At 31.2% G+C, this 15,056-nt stretch overlaps 1 protein-coding gene across 1 annotated transcript; it reads left to right on the forward strand.

The window, feature by feature from the left end:
* The first annotated feature begins 8,245 nt into the window (after positions 1–8,245).
* On the forward strand, positions 8,246–11,282 carry LOC120092584 (40S ribosomal protein S3a-like). Its single transcript, XM_039050709.1, has 7 exons — positions 8,246–8,354; positions 8,443–8,490; positions 8,643–8,748; positions 9,438–9,575; positions 9,729–9,914; positions 10,587–10,787; positions 11,010–11,282. The coding sequence occupies exons 1-7, from the start codon at positions 8,344–8,346 to the stop codon at positions 11,100–11,102; spliced, it is 783 nt and encodes a 260-aa protein (XP_038906637.1). The 5' UTR covers positions 8,246–8,343; the 3' UTR covers positions 11,103–11,282.
* Positions 11,283–15,056: the final 3,774 nt, after the last annotated feature.

A 15,056-nucleotide genomic window follows, 5' to 3' on the forward strand; every position in this document is an offset into this window, starting at 1 on the left:
AAAGAGAGAGATTGTGCCACATTCAAAGCCTGCCGGAAACAGCCTTTAAGGGAGCAATCTTCTCTACTTATCCTTGCTTTAGAAAAGGAGTGAATTTCATCTTATGGAGATTAAGTTCCCAGCTCCCAGATCAGACAAGTCCCCAAAAAGGTAGCCATGTTGAGTTGGCAATCCTAGCCACTCTCACCATACTAATCAAAGGACCGCCCTCAAAGGGCAGGATTCCCAAAACACTCAGGATTGGGGTCGTGTCACCTATGGTCGTTTAGTTGAGATGTAAGTCTCTAGTATAAACGGCAATTATATACAGAGTCTAGTCATCTCGTAGTCCAGGTCTTATACACAACTCTTTGTATAGAACACCGCTCGCACGTCTCATATGAATGGTCAGGATCTACCATTTGTAGTAGTTTACAACACTTACAAACCTCTACAAAGCGGGTCATATCCGTAGTGTCACCAGGATCAAGGTATCCCCACCTTAATCCTTATACTACAGACCATTTAGTTTATCACTTAAGGCATGATCCACTTGTATATCACATATACATGCTTAAGTTCATATAAGATAACCAAGGAGCTTTGTTTATTGATATGAGTAAATGCCAGAATTAAAGAACAATTATTCTATTCATCAAACAATGTGTATCTTTACAAAACAACGAGACTCGGGAGAATTAAGAACGCAAATCCCAAAAACTCCTCCGTAAGGACGAACCAGAGGTCATCGATGATTAGTATTGTGTTTATCGTGTTTTGCCAATTAGCATAGTTCTCGCCAGTTAGTTTTATCAGCGGCTAATAAAGCTAAAGTAGCGGTTGCCATATTAAAAAATGTTGAAAATAAGAACAAACTTAATAAGTCTATTTGCATTACCACTTTTAACACCAATTTTAGGTTTTAGCAAAATAGTTCTACTATACCCTAAGTGATATCTATTTTTCAATGATGTCTCTAGTGAGGTAGGACAAAAGTCACCGTTGGGGTGATCAAGTGGCCCTTCACTGAAATGAGACAATCTCAACCCTTAGACAAAAACAACTCCTTGTAACTGAATCTAAGGAACTATTGTTCGGTCCAAAATTTGTTAACAACCTTAACAATTCTATGTAAATGTAACCCCTCATTTTAGGCTCTAGAGTTTCGTCCTAATGCGCCCACCTAGGGAAAAAGCATATTAGGACAAGAGAATAAAGCAACCTTATCCTCTTCAGGAGATCAGATAAAGAATTGTGCAAATACAACCATTCTTTAGGGGGACACTCCCAGGGTGCCTCGAGACGATGCATAAAAACGTTATCCAACCTAATGAGAGAAATCGTGGGATATGTTATCACACATCCCGCTCCCACTTACTATAAACATTCTCTCCATTCACCTTAGTATTGACCTACCAAAATTCTATCTATAGGAGGACACTCCCAGGGTGTCTTGAGGCCGAGGATAAATCTCACGATATGAACTTTCAGGGAGAAACTTGTAGAGGTAAAATGAAGTATCATATACCACATTTACCTCCCATTGAATGTTCTACCTAGGGTTCATTAACTTAGAAAATCTGTCTACTGATTTTAACTAAGTGGATTGTTTAATTTGCTCAAAAACAACATTTGCTTTTGATGATTAAACAAGTTTGATTCAAGTCTTATTAAACACTTTAATAGACCTTCATCAAATTTGCATGCATGTGACAAATCTATCTAATTCACCTTTCCAGGTAGGTTCTCGGGTAGGGGTGCGATGTTTCCGTAAACTTAAGTACCAACAGCTTAGATAGAACCCGCCTTAGACAAAAAGTCCCTTATAGATAGATTTGGTACATATTTATTTTTACTAGTCAATTTAATCCTATTAATTGATTAAAAGATTAAACTATGATTTCTAATCATATTAGAAATTGTAATCTTCGGTCTATCTTAATCAAATTTTAAAACAATTTTAAAAAATTATTATAACTTAAGATTTGCATGCAACTCTTTATTATTGATTTTAATTCTAATTTTCATTTAAATATATTACATATATGTAAATGAAATAATTAAAATCAATTACATTGCTAAGTTAGACATCCACAAGGCATTTATAACTTTTATAAATAAACCTAAGTGCTTCATGCAATGTTCTTTCACTACTACTATAATACTTTATATAATACAAGTAATGAAGTGAACTATAGCATACATTCCATTCAAACATTCAACCTTATATTATAACATTTATAATATAAATGATACATGGATATTATATAATGCATGCATATATTATAACTCTTATATTATATGATGCATGAGCATGCTTTATAATTAAATCATGCATTGCATACTTTAATATTATAACTCTTATAATATAAAATTTTGTAATAATCTATGGTGGGTTTTAAACTATATGACATACATCATGACATAATAATTAAAAACATACATCTCATGTATAAATAAATAAAATTGATGGACCGAGATAGAAAACTCTCTAAAAATAAATCTAAATGCTAATTATTACATAAATTTGAGTCAACCGGTTCGATACAGGTGAACTAGGTCTTGAGTCACTCAAACCAGGAACATGAACCGGTCCAACCACGAATCGAACCGTTCAAACTGGACGAACCACGAGCGAACCTGGTTTTTTCTCTATGTCATAGCGTCGCGATGTCGTGCCTAGCATCGTGACGCTACGGAGAAAAAAACTTCGTTTTATTGCTCGGAGCATCACAACGCTAGGGCACAGCGTTGCGACGCTGCTACTGCACAATCGCGATCTTCATCGTTCTGATGTCCAATTCAGCCCAGAAACATCTGAAACACTACATGAATCACGAACGAATCGAATACAATTAAAATACAGACTCGATCTATGTAAAAATATGCCCAAAAATGCAGGGGCCTTTACAATTTACAAATTGAAAACTTACAGAAAGCTTTAAAACAGAGTTTTATCCCAAAATTATCCATCAATTAAAAAACGACCACATACATTCAACAATTAAATGCGGGTGTAGAATTCATAAAACCCACGAAACTGTAAAAATTCATTCAAAGTCAAAATTGGAATTGGGATCAAGAACCTGACTCTGATACCAATTGAAGGAACTCCTTGAAGGGGACTACAACGGAAGCGGATCGATTCCCAAATCCCAATTTAATTTTGAAAACGAATTTTACAACATCAAGAAGATTATACAAAAATTCATTATAATAAAAGCATGCTTATCAAAAAAAAAAGGAAAAACTAGGGTTTACAAAAAAATACCTTTGAAGAAACCATTTTCCTTGCAAAGTCTCTCAATCAATCTCGAACACACGAACAGACTCAAACAATCACAAACACCAAACCACCGTGGACATTACCACTTGGTTTCCTTGATATTCTCAGGGTGAGAATTAAAAAAGGAGTGGTGGGCTCTTTTTTGATTTTTGGGAAGAGGAAGATTTTGGAGGAAGGGAGGAGGAAGATCAAGATTCAGAAAGCCAAAGAACCATTCTCTGTTAATTTTTTCTCTGAGGGAGAAGAAGAGAAAAACTAAAAAAAATACTTCTGTCTTCCCACACACGTAGTTGGTGGAGAGAAAGAAGCTCCCTTCCCTTATTATTATATTAATAAAAATAATAATAATTATTATTATTATTATAAATATTAATATGTAATCAAATTATCATATTATATTTATAACCTATAGTTTTAATATTGCATCACACATACAATATAAACTATAATCCTTTCTCTCTTCTTTATGGCATTTAATATAAATCATATTTATATTAAATTTAACAACTATAAATCTCATTCATAGAAAATATATTTGAATCATACTCCAATATTTATTTTTTTCATTCAAACTATAATGTATCAAATACATTATATCAATTATATTGTAATAATTGAATCGATTTAATTATATGATATATAATTAAATTTCCTCTTATTAATTTAAACAATTCAAATTAACCCAAAAACTAATTCTCAACTTAATCCTTTTGAGCTACCAAGGGGACCTTATAGAACCTATAGCTTGAAGCTCCAACAGTACGTAAATATAATTAAAACTCTTTAATTACATTATCCGCCATTCGTTAATTGTCGGGCACTCCACTAAATACCGACAACTGCACTCTTCACATTACATATATATTTTTGTGTCCATTGGATATAACCAATCAACAGTACGATGACCCTTCATAAATTGCTCGTAAGTAACAGTTGAGCCAAATTACCGTTTTGTCCCTGTAGTTACATCTAACTCCTTAAGTACCACTAATCCCTCTAATGAACAATATATCATAGTCCTACTATGACTAAACCCCTCTCGGGCCAGGAGAGGGTGTGGCGTCATATTATTCAAGACCCAAAATCAGCCCTTAAGAGAACATTTTATCTACTTACCCCTACTTCAGGAAAGGAGTGAATTCCATCTTGTGTAGCCGAGTTCCCAACTCCTCAATCAGACGAATCCCTAAAGTGGTAGGTTTGAGTCGGCGACCTGGCCACTCGCGCCCATACAAATCAAATGACCGCCCTCATAGACAGAAGTTTCCAACTCACTCAGGATTAAGGTCATGTTACATATGGTCATCCTAGTGAAATGAAACTCTCTGTCATGAATGAGACTAAACATTTTATGGTCCGGTCTTATACAAACTCCTTTGTATAGAGTATCGCTACTCGCATGTCTAATACACGAATGATCAGGATCAGATTATTTGTAGCACTTTACAATATTTGTAACACCTAGAAAGTGGGCCACACTCGTAGTGTCACAAGATAAGGTCATCACTTAAAGCACGATCCACTTGTATGTCTCCACATACATGCTTAAGTTACAACGATGAACAAGGATCTTAGTTTATTGGTTTGTGGTTAATGCAACTAAAATATCTCATATTTTATAGATTGAAGTGAAAAATATCATATTATATATCACAAAAAATGTTTGTTCATACAAGTGTTTACAAACTACAGGACCCTACGAGATTTAGAGCATCAACCCCAACATCGTTCTCCTTCGTTCCGACGTTCAAAATAGTATCTAAAATGCCAGAATTTCTCCATAAAAATCACAAACGACTCAAAACCTAAAAAATACAGACTCAATTCGCAATTAATGCCCCAAAAATATGGGCCCTTTACAACCAAATTGAAAGGAAAAAAATGCAGAAATCTAAGCCCTATCCTGAAAACTTCCATCATTCAACCATCCACAGACATTTAACATTTAAACCTTAGGATGCAGAATTTAAAACCCACCACACTGTAAAAGATTTCAATACAGTACATGGAATTTAGAATCAGAACGCAACCTGGCTCTTATACCAATTGAAGGATCTCATTTTACAAAGAACCTATGAGCAAAGCAGATCGTCCAAATTCCATTTAGATTGAAAACAACATTTACATCAAACATACAAATTATGCATTCTTCATCAAATTATAACATGCTTTTGAATCAACAAAAAGGGTTTAAGAGATATCATCCTTGAAGAACCTTTCTTCATGTATATCCCTCGAACGGTCACAAACCTCGAACAAACATGAACTCCTGGAACCAACAGCAACAAGAATGAACCAAAAGGAAAGGAAGGACACTACCACTTAGAACCTTCGGTATATTCGGGGTGAAAATCCAGGAGTTGTGGGGCTCTGACTATTTTGGTTAGGAGGGCTTTTTGTTTGAATTTGGAGGTCAAAGAAGGAAAAAGACACATAGCCTTTATGTAAAAAAAATCAATCTTCTCTGTATCAATCATTTCATAGAGAAAGAAAAAACTGTTTTTATTTTATTTGAATTTCCATAAAAAAAACTGCCTAACCTCCCACTAAGGAGGTTGGAGAGAAAAAAGGGAAATTAATTAAATAATTAATAATATAAATAAATATGATAACCAATTTATCATATTATATTTATAACCTATAGTTTTAATATTGCATCACATACAATAAAAACTATAGTTCTTTTCCTCTATTTTTATGGCATTTAATATAAATCATATTTATATTAAATTTAACAACTATGAATCTCATTCATAAAAAATATATTTGAATCATATTCAAATATTTATTTCCTCCAATTAAACAATAATGTATCAAATACATTATAACATTATATCGTATATAATTAAATCAAGTTAATTATATCCTCTTGTTAATTTGAACAATTCAAATTAACCCAAAAATTGATTCTCAACTAAATCATTTTAAGCTACCAAGGAACCTTATGGACCTGTAGCTTGAAGCTCCAACAGTACGTGAATAATTAATTAAACTCTTTAATTACATTATCTACCATCCATTAACTGTCGGGCACTCCACTAAAGATCAACAGTTGTATTCTTCACACTACAGATATATTTCTATGTCCATTAGATATAACCAATCAACAATACGATGACCCTTCACAAATTGCTCGTAAGTACAGTTGGTCAAATTACTGTTTTATCCTTGTAGTTACATCTAACTCATTAAGTACCACTGATCCCTCTAATGAACAATAGATCATAGTCCTACTATGACTAAACCCCTCTGGGGCCAGAGAGGGTGTGGTGCCATTGTTCAAGACCCAGAATCAGCCCTTAAGGGAGCAATTTATCTACTTACTTTAGGAAAGGAGTGAATTCCTTCTTGTGAAGTTGTGTTCCCAACTCCCTAATCAGACGAATCCCCAAAATGGTAGGCTTGTTAGGTTGGCGATATGGCCACTCTCACCCATACAAATCAAATGACCACCCTTATAGGCAAGAGTTCACAACTTACTCAGGATTAAGGTTATGTTACCTATGGTCATCCTAGTGAAATGAAACTCTCTATTATGAACGATATTATATAATGAGACTAAACATTTCATGGTCCGATCTTATACAAATTTCTTTGTATAGAGTATCTCTACTCGTATGTCTAATACGTGAATGATCAGGATCAGATCATTTGTAGTACTTTACAACAATTGTAATACCTACAAAACGGGCCATACTCGTAGTGTCACCAGGATAAAGTACACATCCTTATCCATATACTACAGACCATTTAGGTTATCACTTAAACATGATCCACCTGTATATCTTCATATACATGTACAAGTTACAACAATGACCTTGAATATTAATTTATTGGTTTGTGGTTAATGTAACAAAAATATCTCATATTTTATAGACAAAGTAAATAAAAATATCATATATTATTAATCACATAAAAGTTTCTTCATACAGGGTTAACAAACTATAGGACCCTACGAGATTTAGGGCATCAACCTCGGACAGAGATGCTTAGCTTGACCCCGGTAATGGGGTTACTTACTGAGTATTTTATACTCATCATTTCTTATGTTATGTTTTTCAGGTAAGTGCAAGGACGTACTGACAAGTGACTGATGAAATCTGTGACCGTGCCATTGGGACCAAAGAAATGCTTCCGCTCATATTTTTCATCTTTTAGTGTTTTAAAATTTCAGTCTTGATGTAAAAATTTAGAGTTCCATTGTTGAAGTTTTATTTATCATACTCTATGGAATTTATTTTTTAAAGATTTTCAGTTATTTGGATGTTACAAAAATATTTATGTAAATAAATTTGTTTGATTTAGTTAAGATTTGTTAAAGAATCATTTTGAGGTTTATGCATGCATGAAGTAACAGCCTGGTATAAGATCTCAAAAAGTCGGGTTGTTACATTTTACCTCAAAATATTTCTAAACTTTGTCTTATTTTATAATAATTTTTTTTTTTATTTTTATTTTTAATATTTCTGCTCTTGCTTCTATATCTACACAAGTATTTACAATTTATTGTTGTATTAGAGTGTGTTTGGAATACATTTTTAAGTGTTTAATTTAAAAAACAAGTCATTTTGGAAGAAACTGAAGTGTTTGATAACGGCTCAAAATAACTTCTCAATTGTATTTTAATTAGCTTTTATCAAAAGTGTTTAAATAAAAATGATGTTTTTAAAAACATTTTTTCTTCAAATCAATCCAAACATGCCCTTATTTTATAATATGATAATTAAAAATGATTAATTATAGTCTAATTAAGTTATTATCAAAGTTTTATTAGCTAATTAGAACAATTTTTTATAAAATTTTATGAAATTTCCATCAATATGAATGTCGATATTTCTATAAAATTGAGAATTCAATATTTCTATCAACCTTGATAATTTAACCGAAAATAAATCGATATTTTAACCTTCATTAACACATAAAAGAAAAAGAGAGAGAAAAAACCTAATTAACGCCTTGGCATTTACAATTTTTTTTAATTAAGAAAAAAGAAAAAGGAAAAGGAGGACCTATTTAAAGAAAGTTATTAGGGTTCTAGGGAACGTTTCTCTCTCGAAATCCTCTGGAGCTGTTCCAACATGGCGGTCGGGTACCTTCGATTCCGTTTCATCTCTCGCATACCTCCCCTTCACACTCTACATTCTTCACTGATGCAACTCTTTTTTTTCTACTTGCAGAAAAAACAAGAGGATTTCGAAAGGAAAGAAGGGTGGCAAGAAGAAGACGTAAGTCTTTTGTTTCATTCCATTGAATCTTCCTATATCAGATCTGGGTGTCTAATATCCAGTTCTAGTTTTTTTCAATTCTTCTACTTTAGTTAATAATGCTCAATCGATGGTTTTATTAATTTGGTTTCGTTCCTGTATGGGTTCTTTAGTGTCGACCCATTTGCAAAGAAGGACTGGTATGATATCAAGGCACCCTCTGTGTTCAATGTCAAGAACGTCGGGAAGACTCTCGTTACCCGTACTCAGGGTACCAAGGTAAATTATACTCTGTTATCGCTTCCTTTCATTTGTAGTTTGTTTGGTTTTGTTCGCGTATGCCCTTGCTTTTCTATTTACTTTTGCCATAGTTTGCCATCTTCGCGTGGAAGACTCTAGTTTTAGAGGGCTCACTGTATTTTCATTTATACGAAGATGTCTTAATGTTATTTTGTGTGTAAGCGATTGACACTGTCATATGGGCACATGAAAGAAACATTGATCCAGTAACGTAGAATTTACTGACGAAAAAGTTAATTAGCACTAGATGAGGTGTTTGCCTAATATTTTCACCACGCAGCATGTTCTTGATTGACTGATTTGATTGCGGAAACGGAATTGTTTTATTTAGCTGGTATTTGATATCAAATCTTCACTGATATTGAATTGACATTGATTTGATTGTGTTCATCCTACCAGCTCGTTACATGTGCACTGTTGTGTGCTGTATTAGAAATTTCTGGTGATGTGTTGGATTGTAGATTAGAAGATGAATTTATTTTTCTATACACCACCTTTAAATCCTTTGTAGAATTATATTTAAAGGAAAGTTAGTTATATTTTGTACCCTGGGCAATTGAAGTTTGATTCTAGATTGATATGATAGTTATTTATCTTTATGGGTTGGTACTGTTTCTTCTTGTTTTTGTTCTTTAAAATGCAACTAATGGTAATTGTTATTTCAACAGATTGCTTCTGAAGGGCTTAAACATAGAGTGTTTGAGGTATCACTGGCTGACCTTCAGGAAGATGAGGAGCACGCCTACAGAAAGATTAGATTGAGAGCTGAAGATGTTCAAGGCAGGAATGTTCTGACTAATTTCTGGGTATGAATGAGTGGTCTTTCATATATTTGGAAACAGATATCAAAGGTTTCAAATGGAAAAGTTTATGAGAATGCCCGTCTTTATCCATTTTGAGCATGGTCCATATAATGAATTCTTATAACTCATAAGCTTTTGCCGTTCATTGTTTAACAGGGAATGAATTTCACCACTGACAAGTTAAGGTCTTTGGTCAGGAAGTGGCAGACAATGATTGAAGCTCAGGTGGATGTTAAGACCACAGATAATTACACGCTGAGGATGTTCTGCATTGGGTTTACAAAGAGACGCCCAAACCAGGTCAAAAGGACCTGCTATGCACAATCCAGTCAGATTAGACAGGTGACTGCATGTTCCTTTTTTGCTTCCAAATAGAAGTTACTGGTAATCATTTAATATGTTGAATTTACTATGAAGGATATTATTGAATATAGAAGTGATGGATGAAATAAAAGCCATGTGGTTAACTATTTGTCTGAAACAGTAGATTTTCAAATAAAAATTAAAGTAGCTTTAATATAAAAAACTGTCTTAAACAATGGCATGTATGGGAGCATTTTTTGTACAATGTTGTGAGCGAATCAATGCTTTTGTTAGTGTAAGGACAATAGCCGCCTTGCAAATACCCTCTTGATTCAAAATTTATATGTCTGCTTGTAGCATTTTGCCCTTTGTTGGAACTTTTTGATTAAATAAACTAGACTTAACCAAATTCAGCTTATCTATGGTTTGTCTTTTTCTTTACTATGATGTCTAACGAAATATTGTTTCCTCACATACGGTTGGTACTTTAGGTTCAGTTGTTTTCTTAATTCAATTACATTCAGTGCATCATTTTTTGAATGTTATTTTACACTACCATCTTATATTTGAACAATTGGCTATGCGAATCCAATACCATGCCCTTTATTTGTGTTTATGTGCATTGTACCTAATTTTGAAGGATATGGGAGTCCGATTGAGATTAGTGACTTGTATATTCCTGGCAATCTAAAATTTTGTTTGTTATTACAGATTCGTCGCAAGATGAGGGAGATAATGGTCAACCAAGCAACATCATGTGATCTTAAAGAGTTGGTCCGTAAGTTCATTCCTGAATCAATTGGAAAGGAAATTGAGAAGGCTACATCTAGCATATACCCTCTACAGAATGTTTTCATTCGGAAAGTCAAGATCTTGAAAGCTCCCAAGTTTGATCTTGGAAAGTTGATGGAGGTATACAACTTCTTGCCTGCTTATCAAACTTGGTGGCTAACTTGTCTCCCTGAATTTTACCATCCATTTCAACTTTGATAATTCGGAGATTCATGATCAAATCTGCTCGTCACCATTTTTCCTATTGAAATTATAGTTCTTGGGTATCAGTTGAGATTATGAAATTGGTTCCAATAATTTTGATCATTGTGTCCAACCAATGAATTCTTTAACTATCTGTAGGTGCATGGTGATTATTCGGAAGATGTTGGCGTGAAGGTAGATAGGCCTGCTGAAGAAGCTGTCGAGGGGGCTACCGAAATCGTTGGGGCTTGAAAAAATGGATTCTTGAATCAACTTTCTTATATTTACGAATGAACTGTCGCATTTTAATTTTAATTTTGTAGTTTTCCTTTTAGTTGTAGTCTTGTGTTTCCGCCAAGTTGAGAAATCAGAGATAATCAGCGATTTTGACTATGAAAAGTACTTGCTGCCTTCAAATTAAGCATTAATATACATGTGAATCGTTCTCATGGTATTTTATTTACATTTGAAACGTTCTCAATTCGATAGCAACCATTATCCAGTTGCATTCAATATCATCAAGAATCAGTGAAATAAAATAAGATGATAATTGGTATAATCAACCATTAATATTAGATTATTAAATAATAATCAGATACTAATGTGTAACATTAGTAATTGTATAATGATCAATATTAAATAAAAATCAGATAGCAAGCAATCACATAATAATTTCACATATAACTCTGGAGGACATCATTGACTTTTTAGTTTCAATATCTCATTAAAAATAGGTTGGGTGACCGATTTTTAGGATATGGATCCAATTTTTGTAATTATTTTTTACATGCTTACGATTGTCCCAAACATAAATTATCTATATATATATGAGAAACTTCTTTTTTTCTTCTCCTTATTTTGATGAAATTTTGATAAATTTTGAAATTTCAATAAAATTTTGATTTTTTCTTTTTTATTAGATGTGTTACTATGGAATTTTTTCATGTGCTACTTTTTATCATTTCTAATTTGTCTCAATTTTTTAGCTTTAGTTTCAATCCGAAATGTTTATGGCTAAAGAGATTGACTTTAAAAAACAATAATAATAATAATTTTTTTTTAAAAAAAAAACATACATTTAATTTTAACCTCATTAAAACTTTTGCTTTAAATTTTTACATCATAATGATTTTTTTTTCTTTTAATATATAAAACTTTCCTTTTCACATTTCACTTCAAAATATTTCTAAACTTTATCTTATTATGTAATAATTTTTTGTTTTTATTTTTAAAATTTCTGCTATTGCTTCTATATTTACACAAGTATTTACAATTTACATCTAAATGTTGTATTAACGTGTGTTTGGAATACATTTTTAAGTATTTAGTTTTAAAAATGTCATTTTGAAAGAAATTGAAGTTTTTGACAACTGCTCAAAATAACTTTTCAATTGTATTTTAATCAGCTTTTATCAAAAGTGTTTAAATAAATATGATTTTTTAAAAACATCTTTCTTCAAATCAATCCAAACATATCCTAATTTTTTAGTATGATAATTAAAAATTATTAATTATAGTTTAATTAAGTCATTATGAAAGTTTTTTTTATAAAATTTTATGAAATTTCCATCAATATCATTGTCGATATTTCTATAAAATTGAGGATTCAATATTTCTATCAGCATTGATGTTTTAACCGAAAATTCATTATCACATGAAAGAAAAGGGAGAGAGAGAGAAAAAAAACCTAATCGAGGCCTTGCGTATTCACACTTTTTTTTAATTAAGAAAAAAGAAAAAGGAAAACCTATGGCCTATTAAAAGATAGATTATTAGGGTTTTTGGGGACAGCCGTTTCTTTCTAGCTGGTTTTTCATCCTCTGGAGCTACTCCAAGCTTCTCAACTAGTCCAACCATGGTTGTCGGGTACCCTTCGTCTCTGTCAATTGCATAACAATTGACATTGTTGACATTCAGATAACAATCCAACAATAATCAAATAGCAAATCAATGTCATTAGTATTCATTATAAATAACAATCACATAACAATCAGTATCAAATATCAATTAGATAGCAACCATTATCGAGTTACATTCAATATCATTAAGAATCGGTATAAGATATTAGTGAAACAAAATCAAATAATAATTGGTATAATCATTAAATAACAATCAGATAGCAATTTGTATCATTAACAAAGTATAATAATCAATATTAAATAAAAATCAGATAGCAATCACATAGTAATCAAATTTCATACATAAGTCAGCGAACGAGGGAGAATATGCACCCAATTTTTGTAACTATTTTTGACATGCTTATAACTGCCCCAAACATACATTATCTATATCTATATATAGATATACGAGAAACTTTTTATTTTGTTTTTCCCTCATTTTGATGAAATTTGATAAATCTCGGAATTTTGATAAAATTTTGATTTTTTTTTTTTTAATTAGATGTGTTAGAATGAAAATTCTTCAAAGTGCTACTTTTTATCATTTCTAACTTGCCTCAATTTTTTAGCTTTATTTTCATTCCGAAAAGTTTATTGCTAAAGAGATTGAAAAAAAAAAAAAAAAAAAAAAAAAAAAAAAAAAAAAAAAAGAAGCCATACATTTAATTTTAACCTCATATTTTCCTTAAAATTTCACATCATAATGAGTTTTTTTCTTTTAATATATAAAACTTTCATTTTCACACAAATATTTCTAAACTTTATCTTATTATGTAATAATTTTTTGTTTTTATTTTTAAAATTTCTGCTATTACTTCTATATTTACACAATATTTAGATATATTTATATCTAAATGTTGTATTAGAGTGTGTTTGGAATACATTTTTACGTATTTAATTTTAAAAATGTCATTTTGGAAGAAATTGAAGTTTTTGACAACTGCTCAAAATAACTTTTCAATTATATTTTAATCAGCTTTTATCAAAAGTGTTTAAATAAAAATGATTTTTAAAAACATCTTTCTTCAAATTAATCCAAACATGCCCTTATTTTATAGTATGATAATTAAAAATTATTAATTATAGTTTAATTAAGTCATTGAAAGTTTTTTTTAACTAATTAGAACAATTTTTTTAATAAAATTTTATGAAATTTCCATCAATATCATTGTCGATATTTCTGAAAAATTGAGGATTCAATATTTCTACATTGATATTTTAACCGAAAATTCATTATCGCATAAAAGAAAACGGAGGAGAGAAAGAAAAAAACCTAATTAAGGCCTTGCATATTCACAATTTTTTTTTAATTAAGAAAAAAGAAAAAGAAAAAACCGATGACCTATTAATAGAGAGCTTATCAGGGTTTTTGGGGACAAACGTTTCTCTCTAGCTGGTTTTTCATCCTCTGGAGCTACTTCAAGCTTTTCAACTAGTCCAACCATGGTTGTCGGGTACCCTTCGTCTCTGTCAATCACATAACAATTGACATTGTTGACATTCAGATAATAATCTAACAATAATCAAATAGCAAATAAGTATCATTAGCAATCATTATAGATAACAATCACATAACAACCAGTATCAAATATAAATTAGATAGCAACCATTATCAAGTTGTATTCAATATCATTAAGAATCGGTACAAGATATTAGTGAAACAAAATCAAATAATAATTGGTATAATCATAATTAATATTAGATAATCAAATAACAATCAGATAACAATTTTTATCATTAACAATTGTATAATAATCAATATTAAATAAAAATTAGATAACAATCACATAGTAATCAAATTTCATATATAAGTCAATGAACCAGGGAGGACGTTATTGACTTTTTAGTTTCAATGTCTCATTAAAAACAGGTTGGGCTGATCGATTTTTCTATTTTTGCAAAATTTATATTGTGAGGATATGGATCCAATTTTTATAACTATTTTTGACATGCTTACAACTGTCCCAAACATACATTTTCTATATCTATCTATCTCTCTATATATAGGAGAAACTTTTTTATTTTATTTTCCCCTCGTTCTAAATAAATTTTGATAAATCTCGGAATTTCGATAAAGTTTTGATTTTTTTTTAATTAGATGTGTTAGTATGAAATTTTTTCAATGTGTTACTTTTGATCATTTCTAACATGTCTCAATTTTTTAGCTTTATTTTCAATCCGACATGTTTCTTGCTAAAGAGATTGAATTAAAAAAAAAAAAAAACATTTAATTTTAACCTCATTAAAACTTTTGCTTTAAATTTTCACATCATAATGAGTTTTTTTTTTTTTTTAATATATAATACTT

Source organism: Benincasa hispida, chromosome 12 (genome assembly GCF_009727055.1).
Source record: "Benincasa hispida cultivar B227 chromosome 12, ASM972705v1, whole genome shotgun sequence".
NCBI classification, from domain to species: Eukaryota; Viridiplantae; Streptophyta; class Magnoliopsida; order Cucurbitales; family Cucurbitaceae; genus Benincasa; species Benincasa hispida.

Excerpts from the sequence above, each read along its gene's own strand:
- LOC120092584 (XM_039050709.1), top strand. Across the intron at positions 8,749-9,437 it reads CCCGTACTCAGGGTACCAAG|ATTGCTTCTGAAGGGCTTAA; the intron begins GTAAATTATACT and ends TTATTTCAACAG. Across the intron at positions 9,576-9,728 it reads ATGTTCTGACTAATTTCTGG|GGAATGAATTTCACCACTGA; the intron begins GTATGAATGAGT and ends ATTGTTTAACAG.